Source organism: Nelusetta ayraudi, unplaced genomic scaffold, assembly GCF_046127955.1.
Source record: "Nelusetta ayraudi isolate G7.1 ecotype Tasmania unplaced genomic scaffold, CSIRO-AGI_Nayr_v1 ptg000091l, whole genome shotgun sequence".
Taxonomy (NCBI): Eukaryota; Metazoa; Chordata; class Actinopteri; order Tetraodontiformes; family Monacanthidae; genus Nelusetta; species Nelusetta ayraudi.
In genome coordinates, this window is record NW_027466141.1 from 322,074 (window position 1) to 343,349 (window position 21,276).

At 49.2% G+C, this 21,276-nt stretch overlaps 3 protein-coding genes across 6 annotated transcripts; 2 read left to right on the plus strand and 1 right to left on the minus strand.

Moving 5' to 3' along the window:
* The first annotated feature begins 338 nt into the window (after positions 1–338).
* Positions 339–12,543, plus strand: septin7b (septin 7b). Of its 2 annotated transcripts, XM_076046868.1 has the most exons (14): positions 339–483; positions 1,242–1,344; positions 2,777–2,883; positions 3,406–3,506; positions 3,586–3,720; positions 6,009–6,126; positions 6,260–6,352; positions 7,532–7,628; positions 7,813–7,864; positions 7,976–8,104; positions 8,767–8,787; positions 9,588–9,723; positions 10,335–10,477; positions 11,180–12,543. In XM_076046868.1, exons 2-14 carry the CDS (start codon positions 1,335–1,337, stop codon positions 11,217–11,219), a joined length of 1,182 nt encoding a protein of 393 aa, XP_075902983.1. In that variant the 5' UTR covers positions 339–483; positions 1,242–1,334; the 3' UTR covers positions 11,220–12,543. The 2 variants fall into 2 exon arrangements, with proteins under 2 accessions (XP_075902983.1, XP_075902984.1); XM_076046869.1 differs by lacking the exon at positions 8,767–8,787 and having other exon boundaries at positions 342–483.
* LOC142902065 (uncharacterized) lies at positions 12,250–13,926 on the minus strand. Of its 3 annotated transcripts, XM_076046871.1 has the most exons (6): positions 13,601–13,923; positions 13,428–13,529; positions 13,216–13,322; positions 13,104–13,123; positions 12,973–13,029; positions 12,250–12,813 (listed from the first exon to the last, which is right to left on the minus strand). In XM_076046871.1, exons 2-6 carry the CDS (start codon positions 13,518–13,520, stop codon positions 12,803–12,805), a joined length of 288 nt encoding a protein of 95 aa, XP_075902986.1. In that variant the 5' UTR covers positions 13,521–13,529; positions 13,601–13,923; the 3' UTR covers positions 12,250–12,802. The 3 variants fall into 3 exon arrangements, with proteins under 3 accessions (XP_075902986.1, XP_075902987.1, XP_075902985.1); XM_076046872.1 differs by having other exon boundaries at positions 13,104–13,127; positions 13,220–13,322; positions 13,428–13,926; XM_076046870.1 differs by having other exon boundaries at positions 13,428–13,917.
* An 808-nt stretch (positions 13,927–14,734) lies between these two features.
* On the plus strand, positions 14,735–21,073 carry LOC142902055 (uncharacterized). The gene is made up of 12 exons (XM_076046851.1): positions 14,735–15,204; positions 15,764–15,903; positions 16,101–16,273; positions 16,876–17,036; positions 17,215–17,355; positions 17,490–17,611; positions 17,975–18,146; positions 18,348–18,493; positions 18,832–18,977; positions 19,108–19,234; positions 19,362–19,495; positions 20,454–21,073. Exons 1-12 carry the CDS (start codon positions 14,750–14,752, stop codon positions 20,571–20,573), a joined length of 2,037 nt encoding a protein of 678 aa, XP_075902966.1. The 5' UTR covers positions 14,735–14,749; the 3' UTR covers positions 20,574–21,073.
* Positions 21,074–21,276: the final 203 nt, after the last annotated feature.

Sequence of the window (21,276 nt, forward strand, 5' to 3'; positions counted from 1 at the left end):
AAACTGCACATCCTGTGGGCCAAATCAGCAGAACAAGTCATGGTGTCGCAGGAGATGTGTGGGCTGCTGCTGCTGGTGGGCAGGAGGAGATGCTCACAGAACCCCCTCACTTTGCCACAGGCGCTAAAATAGAGAGAGAGAGAGAAAGAGAGAGAGAGAGAAAGAAAAGCAGGAGCTGTAAATTGACCTTGCTTTTATGTTGCTGCCGACATTTCAGCAGCAAGCAGAGTGGGACACGCAGCACAGTGGCCGACTCTGTGTTGTTGGCGTACCCCGGATGGTGAATGGCGATGCCCCCAGCTCCTCTCTCTGGGAAGGGAACGGTGTGGAGCTGCAGAATGGTTTGTTTGTCAAATGGCCAGAGATTGATTCTGTTTTTTCTTTTTTCTTTTTTTCTTTCCTGCTTTCTCTCTCTCTCGGTTTGCTGCGTGCCCCTGGAAACAATGACTGCTCCGGCACACCGGGCCCTCGTGCATAACAGCTGTAAGTATTTGATTCAGCCACATTTCAGTGACACACCTCACCACCTCTAAATTGAGGCTTGCTTGGCTTTATAAAAAAAGAAAAGAAAAAAAGAAGCAGGTTCCACTTCCCATTAAGACTGATTGCGTTTCAACTCTTTTGTTTGAAACACGTACTATAGAATATTGTCGTATTTCTAAAATGTGTGAACTCTTGTGAGCCAACAACCCAAGACAGACTTGTTAAAGGCTCGGGAGCCTCGTGCAGGGTGTTTTGGACTCTTTGAAGCTACAAAACTGAAGCTTTTCACACTATTCTCATTTCCTGAGTTTGTGGCTTTGTGCTTTTAAATAAGCTGAAAATCTTAATCAGCAAAGCCACAACAAGGAACTGCTTGAGACGTCAATTTGCGTGGAACGGCTCAATACAATGTGTTGCTCTCATCTTTGATGTTAAATTGCCAAAATAAAACAACTTTTACTTGATAGTTAATACAGTTGTAGTGCCTTCTTGCTTTTGCTGTCCACACTGTTGTGATAAATCTGTCTGGTACAAACAACATTATTAAATCGTGATTAAAAGAAAATCAGCAGCAGATGAGGAATGTGACGCAAGCGGTGCTGGGTGATCGTTTTTGTATCGTTGCGTCTGCTCACTGCTGTGGCCAGCTGGGGAATAACAGCAGCGGTCGTAGTTAAAAAAAAAAGCAGCAGCAGCAGCCAGGATTCTGTTTCCTCGCAGTGTCTCACGTGTATGTTTTTATTTCCTCTGTTTTACAGCAGCAAAAGAATCTGGAAGGATATGTCGGCTTTGCAAGCCTCCCCAACCAAGTGTACAGGAAGTCGGTGAAGAGAGGCTTCGAGTTCACCCTCATGGTCGTTGGTAAGAACACATGCCGCTGTGTTTGCCTTTGTTTTTATATGAACCATTTCATTGTGTTCATTGTGGTTGGCATCTACAAGCGCTCCTCTGTGGCGCGTGTGTGTGTTTTGCGTGTGTGTGTGTGTGTGTGTGTGTGTGTTCAGCTGTATTTATACACAGGGCACATTTCCCCCACATTTGTAGTGTTTATCCCCCTGTCAGGGAGAATTAAGGTTTTCTCTGTTTAACTCGGTCCTGACGGCGGCTCCTCGACTCGGCCGTCCCCCGAACTGAAATCTCTGGGATGTTTTTATTTAAATCTGCACTCGGAGAATTTGAGGAGGAATGTGAGACGGCGAAATGCTCAGATGTGGCCGTTGACAGCCGGCCAAGATCCTCCGCGGCTGATCGGGCCCTATTTGGAGGGGAGCGGTCTCCCTCGCGTCAGAGCCGCTTCCTGCGGTGCGCTCGGCACTGTTTGTACCCAGCGGGCCTTTAATGATATCTGCAGTTGTCTCACCGCACTCCGGACCCAGCGTCGCTCAGCCTCGTCACTTTAGCCGCTCTTGCAGCCATCGGATTCTACGCGCCGCTCCTGCACGGGCATGCTTTCAGAGAAACGGCCGTTAAAACGCCTGCCGTGGTTTCTTGGCCGTGCCTTTGTGCCATCGCTCAGTCGCGCGGCCTCGAGCCTCTCTTGGCTCGGGCCGAGCCTGCGGGCCCACATGGCCGCCTGCCGCCACGCAGCGCAGTGCGTCAACGCCGTGGCTTCCAAGAGGAGCGAAGGACGGGAGACGAGCGCGGGCGGGGGTGCGATCGCCAGCAGGAAGTGGGTCGCTTGCCCAGGAAACACGGCAACGCGACAACCTGTCCGGCCGTAAATCAGATGCAGGCAGCGAAGGCTTCGCGCATTGCAGCACGGCAGACTTGCTGGTGGCTGAGTCGCGCCCAGGAAGCGGCGGTGCGGCAGCGGCAGCGGCAGCGGCAGCTCCCACCACTGGGCACGGCTGCTGGGGAGTTGCTTCTTGGTAAATATTGACTGGTGGCCGGTGGCCAGCAGGCCGTGTCAGCGCTCGTTTCCACTAATGATCCTTTTCACTGGCAGCCTGGAAACTGGGCACACAATGGGCCTGCCAGCCGGAGAAGCCCCCCCCTCTCCCACCCCCACCCCACCCCCCCTCCCAGACCACACAGCGGCACCCCACCGCCGACGTCGGCTGTGTTGTTTCTGTCTGTGTTTTAACTGCGGGGCTAAATTGATTTAATATCCTGAGCAAACGGAGAAAGAAGTGCGGCTTTCGGCGTCTTCAGGATGTGACGATGTCGCTGTGGCCTCCACTTTAATCACTCGGGATGATTCCCAAACTTCTAAGAACAAAAAAAAAAAAAAAGGTGAACATTGACTCACTTGACGTCCCCCCCCCCTTTTTTTTTTCTTTTTTTCCGTCCCCAGGTGAATCGGGGCTGGGCAAATCGACGTTGATCAACTCCCTCTTCCTGACAGACCTGTACTCAGCAGAGTATCCAGGGCCTTCACATCGAATCAAAAAGACTGTACAGGTACCATTGGACACTTGAGTGGTGTGACAGTGACCTCAACGGTCTTACAATCACACGTGCTGTTGATATGGTTTGTGCAAGTGGGCCCCCCGCCGAGCCAAGTCAGCAGAACGTTGAATTGTGTGTTTGTTGTGTTAGCCGCCGGACGAGTTAACGCAAAGCGGGAAATGCAAACCTGATGTCCGTCAGCAGTTGTTCAGCCCGCAGGTGAAACACGTGATGACCCGAGGCCTCGGCGCGAGGCGCCGCTCTCTGTCTTAACTACACAGCCGAGCGTGCGTCCCGCAGACTTGCGCCGACCGTCTGAGCCGCTCTGGTTCCTCGACATAGTCGGCTAATAGCAGAGTGCGAGGCGGCGTGTCGCCGCACGCAGCGAGCCTCCAGTGTGCCTCACTGCGGGATGAATATACGGCCTGTGATGTCATCAGTCGCCCGATCAACGACCTCACCGGGGTTCCTTTAGCTGCCTTCCTTTCACAGACCAAGTGTTCAGTACCCAGTGTTTCCTCCTCCCGGGTTTAGGTGGAACAGTCCAAGGTTTTAGTGAAGGAGGGCGGCGTCCAGCTGCTGCTCACGATAGTCGACACCCCGGGCTTTGGCGACGCCGTCGACAACAGCAACTGGTAAAGACCCCCCCGCGTCGCGCTTCCTCTACCGCTATCAGTCGTCCACCGTTGCCAACCTGAGACTGTTGCCTTGCAGCTGGCAGCCAATCATCGACCACATAGACAGCAAGTTTGAAGACTACCTGAACGCAGAGTCCCGGGTGAACCGGCGGCAGATGCCCGACAGCCGAATCCACTGCTGCCTGTACTTCATCGCCCCCTCAGGACACGGGTGAGTGCACGACATCACGGTTGTTGTCTTTATTTCTGTTTCTTTCTTTTTTTTTTTTTTTTTTAAATAATATGAAATAAACAAAGATCAGCAGCACCTGAGCGGTGTGGGTCGGTCCACTCCTCTGAATGGTATTTTGCTGCTGAATGTAAAAGGAAACGGGGGGGCGGGGGACCGGGGGGGTGGGGGCGTGGGGGCGTGGGGGTGGAAGTGGCAAGGAGGAATGTTACCCAGTTGAGGAAATTGGTGTTGAAAAAAAGTAGCGCGAGCAGGGAAGCGAGGGGTCATCGGAGGGCAGCCTTCTGAGGTTGCTGGTTCAAATTCCTGGGAATGCCGGCGGAGGACCCTGAAGCTCCTGCACCCAGCGGCCTCGTGCTGCAGCTGAGGTCACAGTCAGTCAGTCAGTCAGTCAGGCAGTCAGTCAGGTGGGGCTGACTCAGCTCGTCTTCCAAAATAAGGGTTAAACTGCTGTTGAGTGTGTAAAGCGTTGCCGGGGAGGGCGGCAGGCAGGCGACGCACACCGGCAAGAGTTTGAGAGAGCCGACGGTGAGGAATTTTAACTGCGTCGTTCCTTTTCCCCCCCTCCCACCTCTGCCGGGTCTCCTGCTCTGAAGTCCTCCTCTGGCTTCTCCCTCAGCGAGTCCACCGTGTTGAAATATTGCCGCTGTAAGAAGCCGAGTTGTTTCCCGCTCTGGAATCCATTTAATGCACTTAAAGTGTTTGGATATTAACTGTCCCATGTCACACATCCTTCGTCCTGCTAATGTTTTTTCTGTTTATATCCCGCCGGCCGACACAAGCCCGCAAGAGAGGAAAGTTCCTCTTTTGCTGCTTTTGCACGGTGCGATGTGCAGCGATAGTTGGCGCGGTTCTGGAAATGGAGGCCCGCTGGGACTCCACAGGGGGCCGCTGACATCCTCCCCGAAAACCATAGCGCGAACCCCAGCAGCTCTCGGCTCCGCCTCCCGAGACCGCCTCGCTTTTGTCCTTTTGCAAGCACGCGGGGAAGGTCCGACGAGGTTAGCATGGAGGCTAGAAAGCCTAACCCGCAGGCTGTAAACAGAGGGCTAACTGCGGGTTCACGTTGCCCGGGAGAGTTTGGACTGGCGCACAAAGATGTGTTGGTCCCAGAGGGAAAAACATTTGTCCCCCTGCCAGAAGCGTTGACCTTTTTAAAACCACTGGCGAGCGGCTCGCCTGGGTTTTTTCCCCTTCACGTCTTTATGTTGCGCCGCTCGTAAGTCGTCGGGTGTCAAGCGCTCTGCTCACATGACCTCGGAGCCGGCGACCGGCGGTCGCTGCAAACAGTGAAAACGCCTCTGTCCTCCTCTCCCACGTCTGGTTTCTCCTCGCCCCCCCCCCCCTCTCCGTCTGTCCGTCCGTCTGTCCGTCCGTCCGTCTGTCATGACTGAGATGTTGTGTTTGTACAAACCCATCCTCTGTGCCCACACAAGCGGGACCATCGCCCTGAGGATGGGCAGCGTATGCTCTCTCTCACACACACACACACACACACACACACACACACACACAGTATCCCTCCTCACAGCAGCAGCTGACTGCTCTCACACAGAATGACAATGACCTCTGAGGCTGAGAGACAATCTGGACATTGAGCCAGCGGGTCATCCCGGCGCTGTGCTGCCCCGTCGTCCTGGCCCCTTCAGGGGCGGGGGGATAAAGGGGCGGGGCCTGTATAACTGCACTCGTGTGAAATTCCGTCAGTGTTGCGGTTAAACCCCCACCGGTTGCATTTTCGGACGCTGCGAACAGAGGTCGACAGGAAGTGGACCAGGAACTCCCTCCCGGTCCGAACAGAACCGAGTGAATTCCACCGCTTAGGGTTAAACGCCTGTTTGTTCAGCGCGTCTGATCGACTGCGAACGCGACGCCTCACACGGCTAAATCCCGGCTGCAGGCGACCTGTGCCTGGTTGCTGCTTGAAGAGCCGATGCTGAGCTCCTTCAGACGTGTTAGAAGTGATTGACTGCGGTGGAAGCAGCAGCGCTCTCACGACAGCAAGGTCACTGTCCTAGACATCACGAACGTCACTTCCTCGCTCCTTGTTTGGTTTTTTTTTCTTTCCTTTGTCAGTTTGCCTTTGTTTATATCGTCAGAACAACGGGACTTTAGAATAAACAACTCAACATAGCAGTTGCTTCTGGAACGTCACATTCAGTTCCCAAAGGAAAGCTGTCAATTATGAGTGTGGAGAAAAAAAAAGATTTGAAGCGATTTGTCTTGATCCCGGCGGAAGTACAATAAATCCGTCCTTCATCCGTCCCCAGGCTGAAGCCGCTGGACGTGGAGTTCATGAAACGGTTGCATGAGAAAGTCAACGTCATCCCTCTGATCGCCAAAGCAGACACGCTCACCCCGGAGGAGAGCCAGCAGTTCAAGAAACAGGTCAGGGCTTCGGCGCTTTCTCCTGCAGCCAACACGCGAGGCTCTCACCCGTCCGCTTCACTCGTGGATGGCCAGGTTGTTGTTTTTTTTTTTTTCAAAGAGTGGCTGAAAGTGTTTGTCCCCCCTGTTGCAGATCATGCGGGAAATAGCCGAGCACAAAATCAAGATCTACGAGTTCCCCGAGACGGATGACGAGGAGGAGAACAGGCTGGTGAAGAAGATCAAGGTACTGACGAGTCACCCACTCACTGGACGCAATGATCACAATTACCTGTAAAAGCTCCAAGATGTCCGCGAAACAGCGACTTTAACTTTTTCAGTTTCAGCGCCCGGGTGATTTCTATACCTGGGCGTCGTAGCACGCACGATGATAAATATAAGATTTTTATTTAATTCGGTATAGAACATAAGGAATGCGGAGCTGCTACCAAATCAAAAGCTGGTTTGCAGCGGCAGACGCTGCTCGCTAGTTTAAGAAAAGCCGTGTTAGCCGTGTTAGCCGTGTTAGCCGTCAGCTGCTACACGGAGCTGCTGGACTGACTTAAGTTTATTTTGCTTTGGCGGTTTACGGTAACTGAGGTTACTGATTAATTTCATTTACTGAGCAAAGAGTGCAGTCATCACCAAGCTCTGAAGACACTTTGAAAATGGATGTGCTCACTTTGTAAGCGCAGTTTTACACAATTATTTTTCATTTCATTCATGTGCTTTATATAGTTTGCTCACGGCGTTCTTCCATTTTTGTAAAATAAACAAAACGGTAAGGAAAAGCAAAGCATGGCTAGATCATTGAAGCAAGGCACCAAGAGAAAAGTCTGAATGCTGATTCAGTTTATTCAAGGTAAGAAAAAAGATGGGATCGGGGGGGAGGGGGGAAATCGCAATCGGCAGTTGACCATCATTGAAAAATCGGGATAAGATCGGGTCCGAAAGAACCGTGTCCAGGACGTCCCGGCTCAGCCAGGGGTCGACCCCGGGGACTTTCTTCACTTTCTACATTTTCTACGCTAATTCTGCTTTAAAGTGCCAGTCAGTAAAATGTTCAAGGAAGCCTGCCTACGACTGTTCTGTATCGAGGCCGCTGTCAGGCGGGCTTCCTTAAAGAATGGATGCTGCAAGATGGCAGCTAATGAGGAGCAGGAGGCTTAATGCTGTACGCATCTTCTTATATATATGAGAACCGTTCTAAGGGCAGGAAAACCAAATTACTTTTGTTGTACTGTGAGTATCCACTTTTATTCATGTATTTATGGGTGGCGTATTCAGCTTTGACCAATCCAAAAATCATAAATCAAGCCACATTTTACACACTGGACTTTTAAACGGGCATGAAGTCAAAATGCCAAGGGGGAAAAAAAAAAAAAAAGCAAGCCTCAGGAACGTTTGCTCTGTCTCCTCCCGGAAGGACAAGCTGCCGCTGGCCGTCGTGGGAAGCAACACCATCATGGATGTGAACGGCAAGAGAGTGCGAGGGCGGCAGTACCCCTGGGGCGTCGCAGAAGGTGCCGCAGTCTGTCCACACTCCAGACATCACCAGACCTCGCCTTGTTTTCTCTGTCACTGACTGTGTGTGTGTGTGTGTGTGTGTGTGTGTGTGTGTGTGTGTGTGTGTGTGTGTGTGTGTGTGTGTGTGTGTGTGTGTGTGTGTGTGTGTGTGTGTGTGTGTGTGTGTTCTCTCTCCTCCAGTTGAAAACAGCGACCACTGTGACTTCACCATCCTCAGGGACATGCTCATCAGGTACCAGCACGGCTCAGCTGTCAATCACTCAGCGCCCAGCGAGTCACTCAGGCGGCATCTGTTCCTCTGTATCTCTCCACCTTAACTCCTGCTCCTCCTCCTCCCCCTCAGGACTCACATGCAGGACCTGAAGGACGTGACGAACAACGTCCACTACGAGAACTACCGCAGCAGGAAGCTCGCCGCCGTCACCTACAATGGCGTGGACAACAACCGGGCCAAGGGCCAGCTGTCCACCAAGTAAGTTCCCGGAGGGTGGCGAGGGGGGGGGGGCGGAAACCTGCAGCGGTGTGACGCCGTCATGCCGGTCGACGCAGACAGATGGCGCCGGGCCCCGTAGAAGTTGCACTTCCCCGCAATTGCGAGGTTGAAACTGAACGTCTGAACCTCAGAATGGATCTGATTGCTGCAGATGAGACGCGTCATGGGTGAACTCCGGTGGGGTTCTGCCTGATTCAGGTGTCCCGACCCTGATGAAATACGCAGTACTCGCAGTACACGTGCTGACGGTTCTGTGTGTATTATCCCTGACGACAGACACAGATCAGCCGCTCCTCTGATGCCTGTGTCGGTGTGAAGCACCACGCTGCTTCCTCGCTCACGTCAACGAGCTAACGGCTAACTCACTCACTCACTCACTCACTCAGCCGGGGGTTACACCTCAGACAGGCCTCGCACCGCTAACGCTAACTCACCAGCTCAGCACACCATCCATCTCTGACCAAAAGAAGGAGCTCCTAAACGCAGCACTTTTTTTTCTGTTATTCAGTTGCGGTGGGGGATGGGGGGGGGGGAACAGTCGTCGCTAGAATAAGAGAAAAGACGTCCGCACGGTCTCATTTTTTTTTTTTGCATGCTGTGTGTGTTTTCTGCGTGTTTGATTGTGCTTTTTTTATTTTTAGACTTGACACAGTTGAAGGAATGTAAGTGGTCTATTTTTTTCCACCCTCCCCCCCCCCCCTCTCTTATTCCAGAGACCCTTGTGATCTCTCCCCCGCCGGCCGGCTGCTTCACGGTGTTTTTTCTTCCCTCCCTGTCGACTCGGGTCTCCTCTTTCCCAGACTTCCCTCTCTTGTTGTTGTCAGTAGAGATTCCCAGCAAGCCGCCGGGGCGAAACGCCGTGCGTTAATGTCGTCACACGAATATGAACCCACCCGCCATCCCAGAATGTGCATAAATTCTCTTCCCCTTTCAGTGGCGCCAGGTCTGCGCGCTCACCCCGCTTCACTAACCTTTAATCCCCACCTGCACTAATGTCCGGTGTTTTCTGGACCCTCCTGCTCCCCCCGTCTGTCTGAGCCTCTCCTGAAACTTCTCGCTGTCGACCCTCCTGCCCCCTCTGACGCTCCAGTAAAGTGGGCCGACGGTGCCGGGGTTCATCTTGCTTTTCCTCCGAGTTTTTGGGTTTGGTGATGAGAAAATGTTGCCTTTTCCTCTGATCCGTTTGTTGGGAAAATGTTTAAATGTAGCCTCAGCAAAAGATGTCTGCTGCAAATGTGATTTTATTGACAAAGTCTAAATTCAATTCCCCCCCACTAATTTCCAAAGTAAGTTCACACAAAACGATCAAGGGTAGTCGCCGTGTTGTGACAGCGGTGTGTGTGTGTGTGTGTGTGTGTGTGTGTGTGTGTGTGTGTGTGTGTGTGTGTGTGTGTGTGTGTGTGTGTGTGTGTGTGTGTGTGTGTGTGTGTGTCTGTGTGTGTGTGTGTGTGTGTGTGTGCAGGAGTCCCCTGGCCCAGATGGAGGAGGAGAGGCGAGAGCACGTGAACAAGATGAAGAAGATGGAGATGGAAATGGAGCAGGTGTTTGAGATGAAAGTCAAGGAAAAGGTGCAGAAGCTTAAAGACTCTGAAGCAGAGGTAAAACACACACACACACCCACACTCTTTGAGGAAGTTTGGTGGTGATTTGTGTCTACGAATGTTCTGCTTTCCGTTTCCTCTTCCTCCTAACCACCTCTGAGCGAGTGACTCAGTGGTGCAGCCTCAGTGCGGCTCAATGCGGCGTTGGCCGCATTGAGCCGCACTTTCTCTCTCTTTTCTCCCTCTTTCTCTCTCTCTCTCTCTCTCTCTCTCTCTCTCTCTCTCAGCGTGGGCAGCAGCTGTGACGAGAAAATTACCGTTCAGCTGAACAATTTTCTTTTGTTTGCAAGCCTGAACAGCCTGCATCTTAACATCTCCTCCTTGAATCACGCATTGTATCGTCTGTTCAAAGGCCCCTTCCTATGCGTCGAGTTTAATAGAGAAGTGCATAAAAAGGGCAAAAGGGCTCTGGGTTCACTGTTCTTTAAGTTCATGATGTCACGGCCGCGGTTCTTGATAATCGATGTGGACAAAACAGCGCTTGAGAGGACAAAAGCCGTGGTCCTGCGATGCGCCTTAGAACCTTTTTGGCGGTCAGCCGCAGGCATCGTTCGACCAGGTGCCACTCTGCTCGCTGATGCCGTCATCTGTGATCATCATCCCCGCAGCTTCAGCGGCGTCACGAGCAGATGAAGAAGAACCTGGAGGCTCAGCACAAGGAGCTGGAGGAGAAGCGGCGCATGTTCGAGGAGGAGCGAGCCAACTGGGAGACCCAGCAGCGCCTGGAGCAGCAGAAGCTGGAGGCGTCCAGGTACGCCACTGAAAAAACACAGCACAGCACAACACGCACGCTGGACAAGTCACCAGTTCACACGGTGAAAGTGACGACAAGTCAGGCGTGTCAAACTCAAATACACACAGTGGGCCAAAATTTAAAGCTTGGACAGTCACAGGCAAACGTCGATGATTATTGAAAAAAGAAATCTTCCTCCAGATGTAACCGTGAACCTTTTTATATGGACCCCAAACTAATTTTGGACTATGGAACAAGCAAAGCTTAATGTTATACAGTAAATAACTTAATATTGTACACATGCAAAATCACATTTCAAATAAAAAATTAAAATTAAAAAAAATCTGGGCAAAAACATTTTTTTTTTTTTTTTTTTTTTTTAATAAAAATCGTATGCCTCTTTTTTTTTATTTGCAGCCTTCTGATTTAAATTTCAACAGTAACCTCTTCCCACATGCTATGAATTCATTTAAAATAGACCCAATAAGAGCATAACAATAATATCCTTCAATGAACGCCCTGTCCTCTTTGACACCAGCAGAGCCAAATTTGGCCCGAGGGCCGAAGATGTTTGGCACCTATGGACTAAACACCAGTAGACTGCTGCCACCTAGTGGCAAGCAGACCGTGCAGCACAGACTAACACTAGTCCCACTGTGACTCTTCATGGTTTTGTGTTGGTGCTAACTAAGCATGTGTCTGCTCTGCCGCCTGCTGCAGGACTCTGGAGAAGAACAAAAAGAAAGGCAAGATCTTCTAAGAGGCAGCGGTCAGGACCCCCCCCCCTCCCCCGAGCTCGGCTCTTCTCTGTTTGCCAACGTCGCAGGTCAGGACACCAGTGTGTGGCGCCGACACCACCCACCTCCTCCCCTCCCCCCCCCCCCCCCCCCTCACTGCTACCGCTGTCTCCCCCTTCTGCTCCTTCTTTACAACCTCCCCTGTAACTCCCGCTCCCCGCCACTAGAGGGAGGCACTGTGGCTAAAACTCGGAGGTGGATGGGGTCTTTCTGTACTCACTGAAACGCTGCCGCAGAGGCCCCCCCAGCGCTGCCTCGGGACTCGTTGAAGAATGTGTTCTCCCTTAACAGAAAGCAAATAATTAACCTGTTTTAGAAAAAAAAAAAAAAAGGCCAAACCCATCTTATTATTTTAATTATTGTTATTATTGATGTTATTATTATCATTGTTGTTTATAAATGCAACCCCGACCCCCCCTCACCCCACCGCTTCTAAGTTCTGCAGCCCCTCCCCTCCCTAAGGTCGCTTTTAAAGGACTGACATGTACAGTTTTACAAAAGAGCACTGAAGAGAGAGTCGGGATTTAAAAAAAACAACAAAAACAACAAAAAATAACAGTTACCCATGATTCATGTTTGTTGTACAATCAAGTTCTGGTGAATTTTGTTTACAGGAAAAGTGAAAGTTAGTGTGTGTGAGCGTTGACCTGACCCCTCCCACCATGTATTAAAGAGGACAAGGCATTAACTCATCGGTTTGGCCGGAGTGTATTTGGTAAACAGCCCCTCTGTCTGCGCCAGGGTCGGCTTCAAAACATGAAATAAAGACAAATAAAATGCAACCTGGGCCTTTCTTAGAGGTTTCGAAAAGTAAATGGCTATTTTTTTTTTCTTTCCTCAAATGTAATGCTTTTTCCTGTGTTTAGCTTGGACCACCATTTATAATTGTCATAAGTGTTATATTTCACTTTAGTTTATTTTTATATATATATATATAAATATATATTACCGAGCCAGATGAAGTCATAAAATTCTTTTGTACGTTTGGAAAGAAAAAAAAAAAAACTCCTCAGAGACTCGACAGCAGCGTCCCATCATGGAGACTGAACAATGTCTTTGTGTAGAACAGAGATCCCGGACGCGCAAACAAGAAAGAAAAAACAAAACAAACCCACCAACAACATATGTACAATAAAACACCAATGCTCCAATCAGTCTGCCGGAACCATCAGCGAGAAATGAAGAGTCGACACAGCGATTTGCTCTGGCTATGTACTCCATCTCTGTATTTCTAATTTTATTTTTCATTTGTATTGTACAAAGTCACTTAATAAACCTGTGATGACATGTAGGAGTGACATGACCTTCTTCTGACAAGAGCTGCGGACACATGTTTATCAAGAGGTAAAAACGGTGACATTCATCAAATCAAATCAAATCAAATTGTAGCTTTGATTCAACAGCAGAGGGCGCAGTGTGCTTAAAAAGCAGCGACCTATCGAACGTGACAGAACTTCACTGATCTCACACGAAACAGCAAAAGAAGTATTGGGAGTTGGTTCGGTGTGATGCAAAGGTGACTCCTGTCCTCGAGCTTCGCCGCTGCTCACGGTTCTCCTGTGAGGAAGACGTCAGCTGTTACCAGGCAATTCCTCAGCAATTAGCCGTTGTTACTTTGTTGATTTAATGAGTCACAACGTGTGTGTGTGTGTGTATGTATATATATATATATTATTATTATTATTATTTATTATTTATTTTTATTTTATTTATTACCTTGTTGCTCAAAATTCCTTTTCCCCATCAGACCCACAAATGTTTGAAAGTTATGCCCTGGAATTAAAAACACACAGTTATAAAGATAGATGCACAGGCTACACAGTGTGGTACCTTTTAAACATACTCACGTTTTGGCACCGTCTGCAGTCTTGCTGTTTCAAGAGAGGATCATAAAAGAGGTTAGAGGGTTGAAAGCACTTAACGCCTTTTGTCATGAGTATAGTGTATTGATTCATAGACCTACTGGAATCCTTTCTCCTGAGTCCCAAGTGCTTGCGTGGCGATGCTGGTTTCCTGGTGAGTCTCACGAGGAGATCCTGAATCACCGCCGAATTTGGCCACTTGTCCTGCAGAGGAAGCAGGAAAATGAAGAGAACGTGAGACAGTATTGCCAAGTATACAGTTGTTATTATCATTATTATTATTATTATTAATAATAATAACCCTCTTACCTGCTCGAGCTCCCCGGTCCATCCATCGCTGTCTTGACAGTGAACGCTCGACAGAAGCACCACGAGTATCACCAGCAGTTTGTCCAGCTCCATCCCTGCAACCTGCGTGCGCAAATCCACTCAAACACCAGGTTCCAGAAGTGTAAGACGAGCTCAGTTTCTCCACCACCCACCGCGGTCGCAGCCCAAGGAGAAAGACCTGCCGCAGGTGCATCTGATCTGCGCACCTCACCACCGCGTCCCGCCTCCCCCTTGGCTTTTACGCACGGCTCCTGCGAATCCTAATTGGCCATCGCCGTCAACTGGACGATTCTCACGAGTCACAGTTGTTGTGGCTCGTGGCACTGATCATTTGCAGGGAGTGGTTTCTTCGGTTGGGCCTATTAAGTGTGTTTATCTCTGCTTTGAGGAGGAGATGTTTGGCACAAGGAAGGCACAAGAACTGCGCGTGCTTTCCCGCCATGACGAAGTTGCCATCTCGGACCAGAGTCGAGGTGGCATATCGCAACTTTCACCACACACACACACACACACACACACACACACACACACTATACAGTAAATAACTTAACATTGTACAGATGCAAATCGGCAAAAATAAATTATTAATAATAATAATAATAATAATAATAATAATAATAATAATAATAATAACAATAATAATAAATAATCGTATGCCTCTTTTTATTTGCAGCCTTCTGATTTAAATTTCAACAGTAACCTTTTTGCACATGCTAATAATTCATTTAAAATAGACCAATAAAATCATAATAATAAAATCCTTCAATGAACGTCTTGTCCTCTCTCTCTCTCTCTCTCTCTCTCTCTCTCTCTCTCTCACACACACACACACACACACACACACACACACACACACACACACACACACACACACACAACAAACTTATCTCAAAGGCTCATTTTGCATGAGTTCGCATTTTGAGTAACCTGAGTAACTTCGACTTATTTATTGGATCAAACTACGTTTTTAGCAAAGTTACGGACACATAAAAGAAATAAACTATAAAAGGCAACTAACTTGTCTAAGAGCCTTGACACCACCTTCTGGCCATGACTCTTCCTGGCTTGTTTCTGAGTTGTACCCAACAACAAACGGAAGTCTCACAAGTAAACCGAGCACGAGCTAACGCCGGTCCCGTCGGGCTTCCGTAGACGGTGGCACGGCCCGCCCTCTCCTTCAAGTTGAAACCGAGGAGCCCGTGGAAGAGGGCGGGACGACGGGAGTGGACGGCTTTTCAAACCGCGCGCACCTGCGAGCTCGCGACCGTCTTTGACGTCTTCCGGCTCCAAAAGGCAACGACATGGCCGCGGCGTGGCCGCGGTTGCCGCTGCGTCTGCGGCTCCTCGTAGCCGCCCTGGCTGCTGCCGTCACTTGTGAAGCCCAATGGAAACCGAAAGTGATCGGAGCCGACTTGCCGCCGGAGGTCCTCGGCAACACGCTGACGCTGCGCTCCGACAAGCCGTCCATGACGGACGGGCCGGAGCCTGGCGACGCCGCCGGCGCCTTCACGGTGCTCACCCTGGACGGGAAGTTCTGCTACGAGCCCAGCTCCCACCGGGGGCCCGTCTTCGTCCACGCCTTCACCAACAAGTCCGGCTTCCTGGAGTGTCTCTGGAGCTCCGAGTCGTCCCTCGGCAGCCTGGTGGACGAGTTGCCCGACAGCGCCCAGGTGCTCTTCCTGTCCCTGGACGACTCGGCGGTCAGCGACGCCCTGTGGATGAGGGAGCAGGTGCACCGGGTCGCCGCCGCGCACAGGTGCACAGAGAGGGGGGAGTGGTGTCCCCGAGGAGTGACGGGCTGCCTCAACCTAGAGGCACCCCCGTCAAGTGGGTCAATCTCTAGAACAAGCACATGAGAACGTCACGAGGTTCACGAGCTTTACTCGTGTAACAACGCCACGAATATGAGCATTTGAGAAGACTAAAGTGCGGTTAGTTGCACATATATCAAAATAAACCGGCGCTGCACCCGAACCAAGAGGAGTGACCGGCAGACAGAACATGGTCAGGAGACGTGAAGTGACCTGAAATACGTCTAGAAGTGGCCTGACTTTTTTTTTTTTTTTTTTTGTTAAGAGAGAGAGCAACACAAATTGTCACAAAATATGAAAGTGGATCACTTAGATGAGAATAACACAACTCGTTACCAGCAGCAACAAAAACCAATTGAAAGTGGTCTATTTGTTGAAGTAAACCTTCGCATCGGGTCACAGGTCGAGAAGTCAAGTGGACATCTCCTACTTTATTGATTGTTGGTCTACACATGATGAGTATTTGTGCTCTAAACACCTGCTTCCTTCCTGGTGTCCCTGCAGTAAGAAGGAGGTTCTGTCCAGGCTGCATTTCTCCCCGGTGCCGGTCTTCAACCTGGGAAACTGGATCTCGCAGGTGTTCTACTACTGGGGCAGCGTGTCACGCAACTACGTCCTCTCTCAGGTGTCCTTCACCTCCGAGGGTAAGAGCACCATCAGCGAGCTGCACTTTGTTGTCTGCTGGTCAGTGATGGTATTGCACGCACTGTCCAACTGGATCGGGCTTGTCTCTAGTTACGCTGTCCATAGATTTTCAAAGAAACCAACAGTAGGTTGCGTTGTTGCGTTAACATGCCGGAGCGTCTTCACGGGCCGTCTCCACCCCCCCTCCCCATCGCAGGGTGGCGCATGCCAATCGTCATAAAGCGACTGGACGCCAGGTACGATTGGCTGCCGCGCTGGGGTCAGCAGACCTACCAGCTGATGGACGCCGGCGATGGCTGTGAATCCTCCCCGTCCATTGAAGGCGCTGTGGCCTGGTTGTCGGAGGGTAACTGCTCCTTCTTTGACAAGGTCTCAAAACCTTTCTCTTCATCATCTGTCATCAAGCAAATGGAATGTTTAGCCCTCTGTTTAAAGCCTGCTGCCAAAACGTAGACTTTGTTGGAGCTTCCGCATGTTTGGAAGGGAGCAAATTCAGAACAAAAGCAGTCTCAGGAGGCGGAGCAACCACCGCCTGGGGGTGTGGTCACTAACCTAGGAGCGATGTCAGTGCCCTTTGTGACATCAGCGAGGGTTGATTCTCAGAAGTCTGTGTTTTAGCATTGCCTTTTGAAAAAAATCCTGAAGGAAACAAAAAATGTAATGTTATTTTTTAATTTCCAGACTGGAGTTATTTTTTAGAAAACAAGAACTGTGATTTTGAAAATACAGTTTTGCATAACATGAAACTTGCATTTGGAGCGTCAATCCGACTTTTGTGAAGAAAAAAAAAAAAAAAGCGTGAAAAGTGTATACACAAAATGAAAAAGAGAATTGTTTAAATAATTGCCAGTCACTTGCAGTCAAATAAAAGAGGCCTGATGCTGCTGTTTTTCTGTTGGTCACGGGCCCTTGAGTGGCCTTCATCCAGGCACCCGTGGTGGTTCAGGGCTGTTGTTTTTTGTTCCATGCAGGTTCAGAATATGGCAAAATCCAACGCCTCTGGCGTGCTCGTCTACGCTCTTCCTGGAAACTCGCTCCAGGACATGAATTGTGTGGGGGATCAGTGCAACACCACGCTCGACGTCCCGGCTGCCATGGTTCACCTGGAGCCCGGGGTCGCCCAGGCGCTCCGGTAAGACTCGATACCCGACACCAGCGGCTTGTGTGTCAGAGGAGCTGGGGAATTAATCTCAGCGGCTTGTATGCTTCCTCTGGGATTTAGCCGATGGCCTTTATTCTGTTACCTTTTGGTGTTTTTTCTCCCCAATGCAGTGCATTAAGGTTCAATGTGTTGTCTGTTCTGCTTTTAGCTCAGGAAAACTGGTATATTTGACCGTCCAGAACACGCCCTCCCCAAACTACTTCTTCTGCATTAACCGCCAGGGGGCGCTGGCTGAAATGGGCTTGTTTCTTTACCCCTCATTCAGCTTCATCAACTGGCAGGCTCAGTGGTAACTTATTACTCCCAGGAAAAAAAAAAAAACTTCTTCAGGGGTCTTTTTGTATTTACATCCTCTGCTCCAATTTAATTGTAGACATCTTGATGTTTTTTTGTTTTGTTTTTTATCCGCGACCTTGTCTTCAGGTTTGATTTTTATGCAAATCTTCTGAGCAAACTTCACCATCCAGCCAGAGTGGTTCAAGTTTTTGACAAAGTCAAAATGCATGGGGAGAAAGGAGCCGTGGCCACAGTCGACATGCCAGAAGGTGAGCCTGTCAATCTAACATGGAATTAAAAAGTAATGAAAATCATTATGTCTTATTCAGTTCTTTATACACACACACACACACACACACACACACCTCCTACTGACATCTGTTCACAAATGACGCCAAGACACTCATTCTTGCACATCCGTCTTGAAAAACTCCATTCCAAATTGTTTGAATTGTTTTCAGCCACTCACTCAACCTGACCAATCAGTGTCCTTAGAGCAGAGAGAGGTGCCGCTACAGCCAGAACAAATTTTTCGTAAAGCAAAGTACAAGGTCGCAGCTTTGCTGTGTACAATGTTTTCCTTTTTTTTTTGTTTTTTTTTTTTTAAACTTTGCCTGTTGTTGTCTCTGGAGGTCTGCGGGAGTTCACTGTTCTGGAGCTGGACGCCTCCCTGCTGTGTCCTGGCCGGAGGGACTCGTCCTGCGCTCACTGGGACCACACAGTGCAGCTGTTTGTCTGCTGCGACCGCACTGACAGTACGCACTGCAACAGCGAGCTGGGCCGATGGATCACTGCTTTCCGCAGGTCAGGAGGCCAAACTGAGAGCGGGAGCGGGAGAGGGATCGTCGTCATTGTTTCTCGTTACTTGTCCACTCGAGAAAATCCAAGAGAAGCTCCCACGGTCGCATCCGCTGGTGCTCCTGACAAAGAAAGCATCCGTTGCCAATGCGGGCTTCTCATGGAGGATGTGTTAATAACTAAAGGCGCTCTTGTTATTTTTGACAGAGGCACTGGACGCTGGCTGACGGACGTGTCCCCGCTACTCCCCCTGCTGGACGGCAACAGATGCACCCTGACCATGAAGACACCGCCCTGGGCCATGCCGTGGGTCGTCTCCCTCAACCTAAGATTCAGAATTGGCAATCAGACAGGTGTGAAGGTTGGAAAGTAAAGCTGAAGCCACTGATGGTTTTAAAATGCTGGAGTTTTTTTTTTAACGCTGCAATATCCCTGAGAAGAAGGAGTTCAATAATACTTAATATTTACTGGAACCTATCAGGTTAAAAGTGTTTCTTACTACAAAAGAAGGAAGTTCTTAGAATTGTTTTGAGTCTTCCTCTTCAAATGAAATATGAAGTAACTTCCTACTCTTTATTTTAGCATCACATTTCTCAAAATGTACGTAGTGAGTCATTTTTAAACACATCCAATGGTAAAATGTGTTGTCTTTTTCTAATTATTTGCCTCTTTCTGTGTCGTTTATTTTCAGTTGCTTCCGACAATGTCACAGATGGCAACCAAGTGCTGCTCCGCCCCTTCAGCCTGATGCCGCTGTTCAGCGGGGGGACCTTCGACAAGCGCTACAACGAGAGATACAAACCAATCGAATTCCGTGTCCCGCCATCCACCAAGAAGGTGAACACACACACACACACACACACACACACACACACACACACACACACCAGTCGTGGATCACAAACACAAACACGAGCTCCCTGTCGTGAGTGTCTCAGCAGCTGCCTGTTTGCCCTCCGACCTCCAGGTGGAGCTGTATGCCGTCATCACGGCCCACGGCTACGACGACCACAAGTGCGGGGAGTTCTGTGTCACCTCGCACTTCTTCCTGTTTAATAACGCCTTCAACAACACCCTCACGTTCGACTCTGCCGGTAAGAAGAACTCTCGTTGAGGCAACCATCCACAATATCCGTGTAATCCATTGATGAATTCGCCCAATGGCGACCTCTGGTGCTGACCGCCTGGTCTGTTCCATCCCTGGTGCTGCTGGACCATCAGGTTCACCTCTGGGTTGCACCACGTGGGTGAAAGATGGCGCCGTACCCAACGAGTACGGCACGTGGCTTTACGGTCGCGGCGGCTGGTGCGATGGACTCCAGGTGGACCCCTGGAGGACGGATGTCACCAAACAGGTAGAACAGAAGATTTTGATGGTTCGTGTCGCTGCCGGATGTACGGGTAGAAAGTCAAGTCAAGACTTTGAGAGAGTTGGGAGGCGCTTTTTTAAAAAAAAACGGAACCTGCTGTAGATATGTTGGTGAGGTGAGCGCTACAGTGGTGGAGGAGCGCTTCATGATGCTGGAGTGGGTCACTGACTGACAAGACTCTCCATTTAATCGGTTAAACTCCTCCCTCGTGTCTTCCTGCAGAGCTCTCAGGCTTTCAGGTGCAAATGCTTTCACCACAACCCCCCCCGCAAGATTTCTTTCGAGATTGAAAAATTACCGGCCGCATATTGCACCAAATAAAACCAGCTCTCAGTTCTCAGAATATTTATAGCCAAGGTGGTGATGTTCAGATACTCTCCTGGCTCTATCAGTTCTGGAGTTTTATGTTTAAAACTCCTCTCCTCCAGCCTTGCGGTCTATGAGGCAGGTTTCAGTGTAAATAAATGAACTGTTTTGTCAGTCTACTGTACATCAACATCAAGACGATACAGGTGCTACCCCGAAAAATTTGAATTTTAAGTAAAAGTTGTTTTATTTTGGCAATTTAACATAAAAGATGAAAGCAACACATTTTATTGAGCCGTCCCACGCAAATTGACATCTCAAGCAGTTCCTTGTTGTAACTTTGCTGATTAAGATTTTCAGCACATTAAAACCACAAACTCAGGAAATTATTATAAAATTTGAGTTTGTTTTTTTTTTAAGCTGCAAGACCTGATCAGCAAAATTCAAAGAAATAAAAACTTGGAATATATTGATTTGCATATTATTTGTAATATATAATACGTCACATTCACCTTTTAAGTTGAATTGCAGAAATACTACAACCTTTTCAGGATATTCTAATCTTCTGTGTAGTACCTGTATATCTGAATTAATCCCTCAGTAACTTCTAATTGAGTTTGTCTCCGTACTCCTCCAGCTGGACATGGATTTCGGCAACAATGTTGTCTACTTTGGTTTGTTCGAGGGTCACGATCCCAATCCATCCAAAGACCCCGGATACATCATCATGTCTTCTTATCTCATCTTCTACAAATGAAGCAGGTGTCCAACTTTAAAAGTGATTTAAGAAATCCAAAGTCCAAGCAAGCCAAAGTGAAATCGAATCTCTGTTTTCTTACTGCCGTGTGAATGCACCCATCACTTTTGCATCAATGAATGCAGTGAATAGAGCAGCTGACCGTGACGGCCGAGGCAGACGATCGCCCGTCACACTCGTCGGGCCACTTGCGTTGTTTTTCTCAAGACGTCAACGAGAAGGAGCCGCAGAGCAGAAGAAGCACTCGGCAGGAGGAGCATTGTTCTGAGAGCCGCCTCTGCTCTGTAATTACATGTAATCACGGCCAACTGGAGTCGTTTTCCTGCTGGGGGGTTGGGGGGGGGTGATTCCCGGCTTTAATCTATTTCTGGACCAGTGACCCCTTTGTTGACTTTTCACCAGGTTGAAACTGCTGTTGTCTTCGGCGCCATCTGCCTCACTTTGTTCACTCTCGCTGTGCAGGATTTTTAAATAAAATGATTTGGGTGTTTTCCTAAATATATGGGTTTAGATTCTTCTTTTTTCTTTTTTTTCTTTTTTCAAGCTCAATTGGAGCTTTTCAACAGCGATGAACAAGAATTCATACCTGCTGCGTTGCAACGTTAATGAAACAACAAACAATGATGTCTAAAGTGAGCTATAATAATAATACTACTACAACTACAATATTGATGCAATAATCATGCATATAATAAATGGGCCT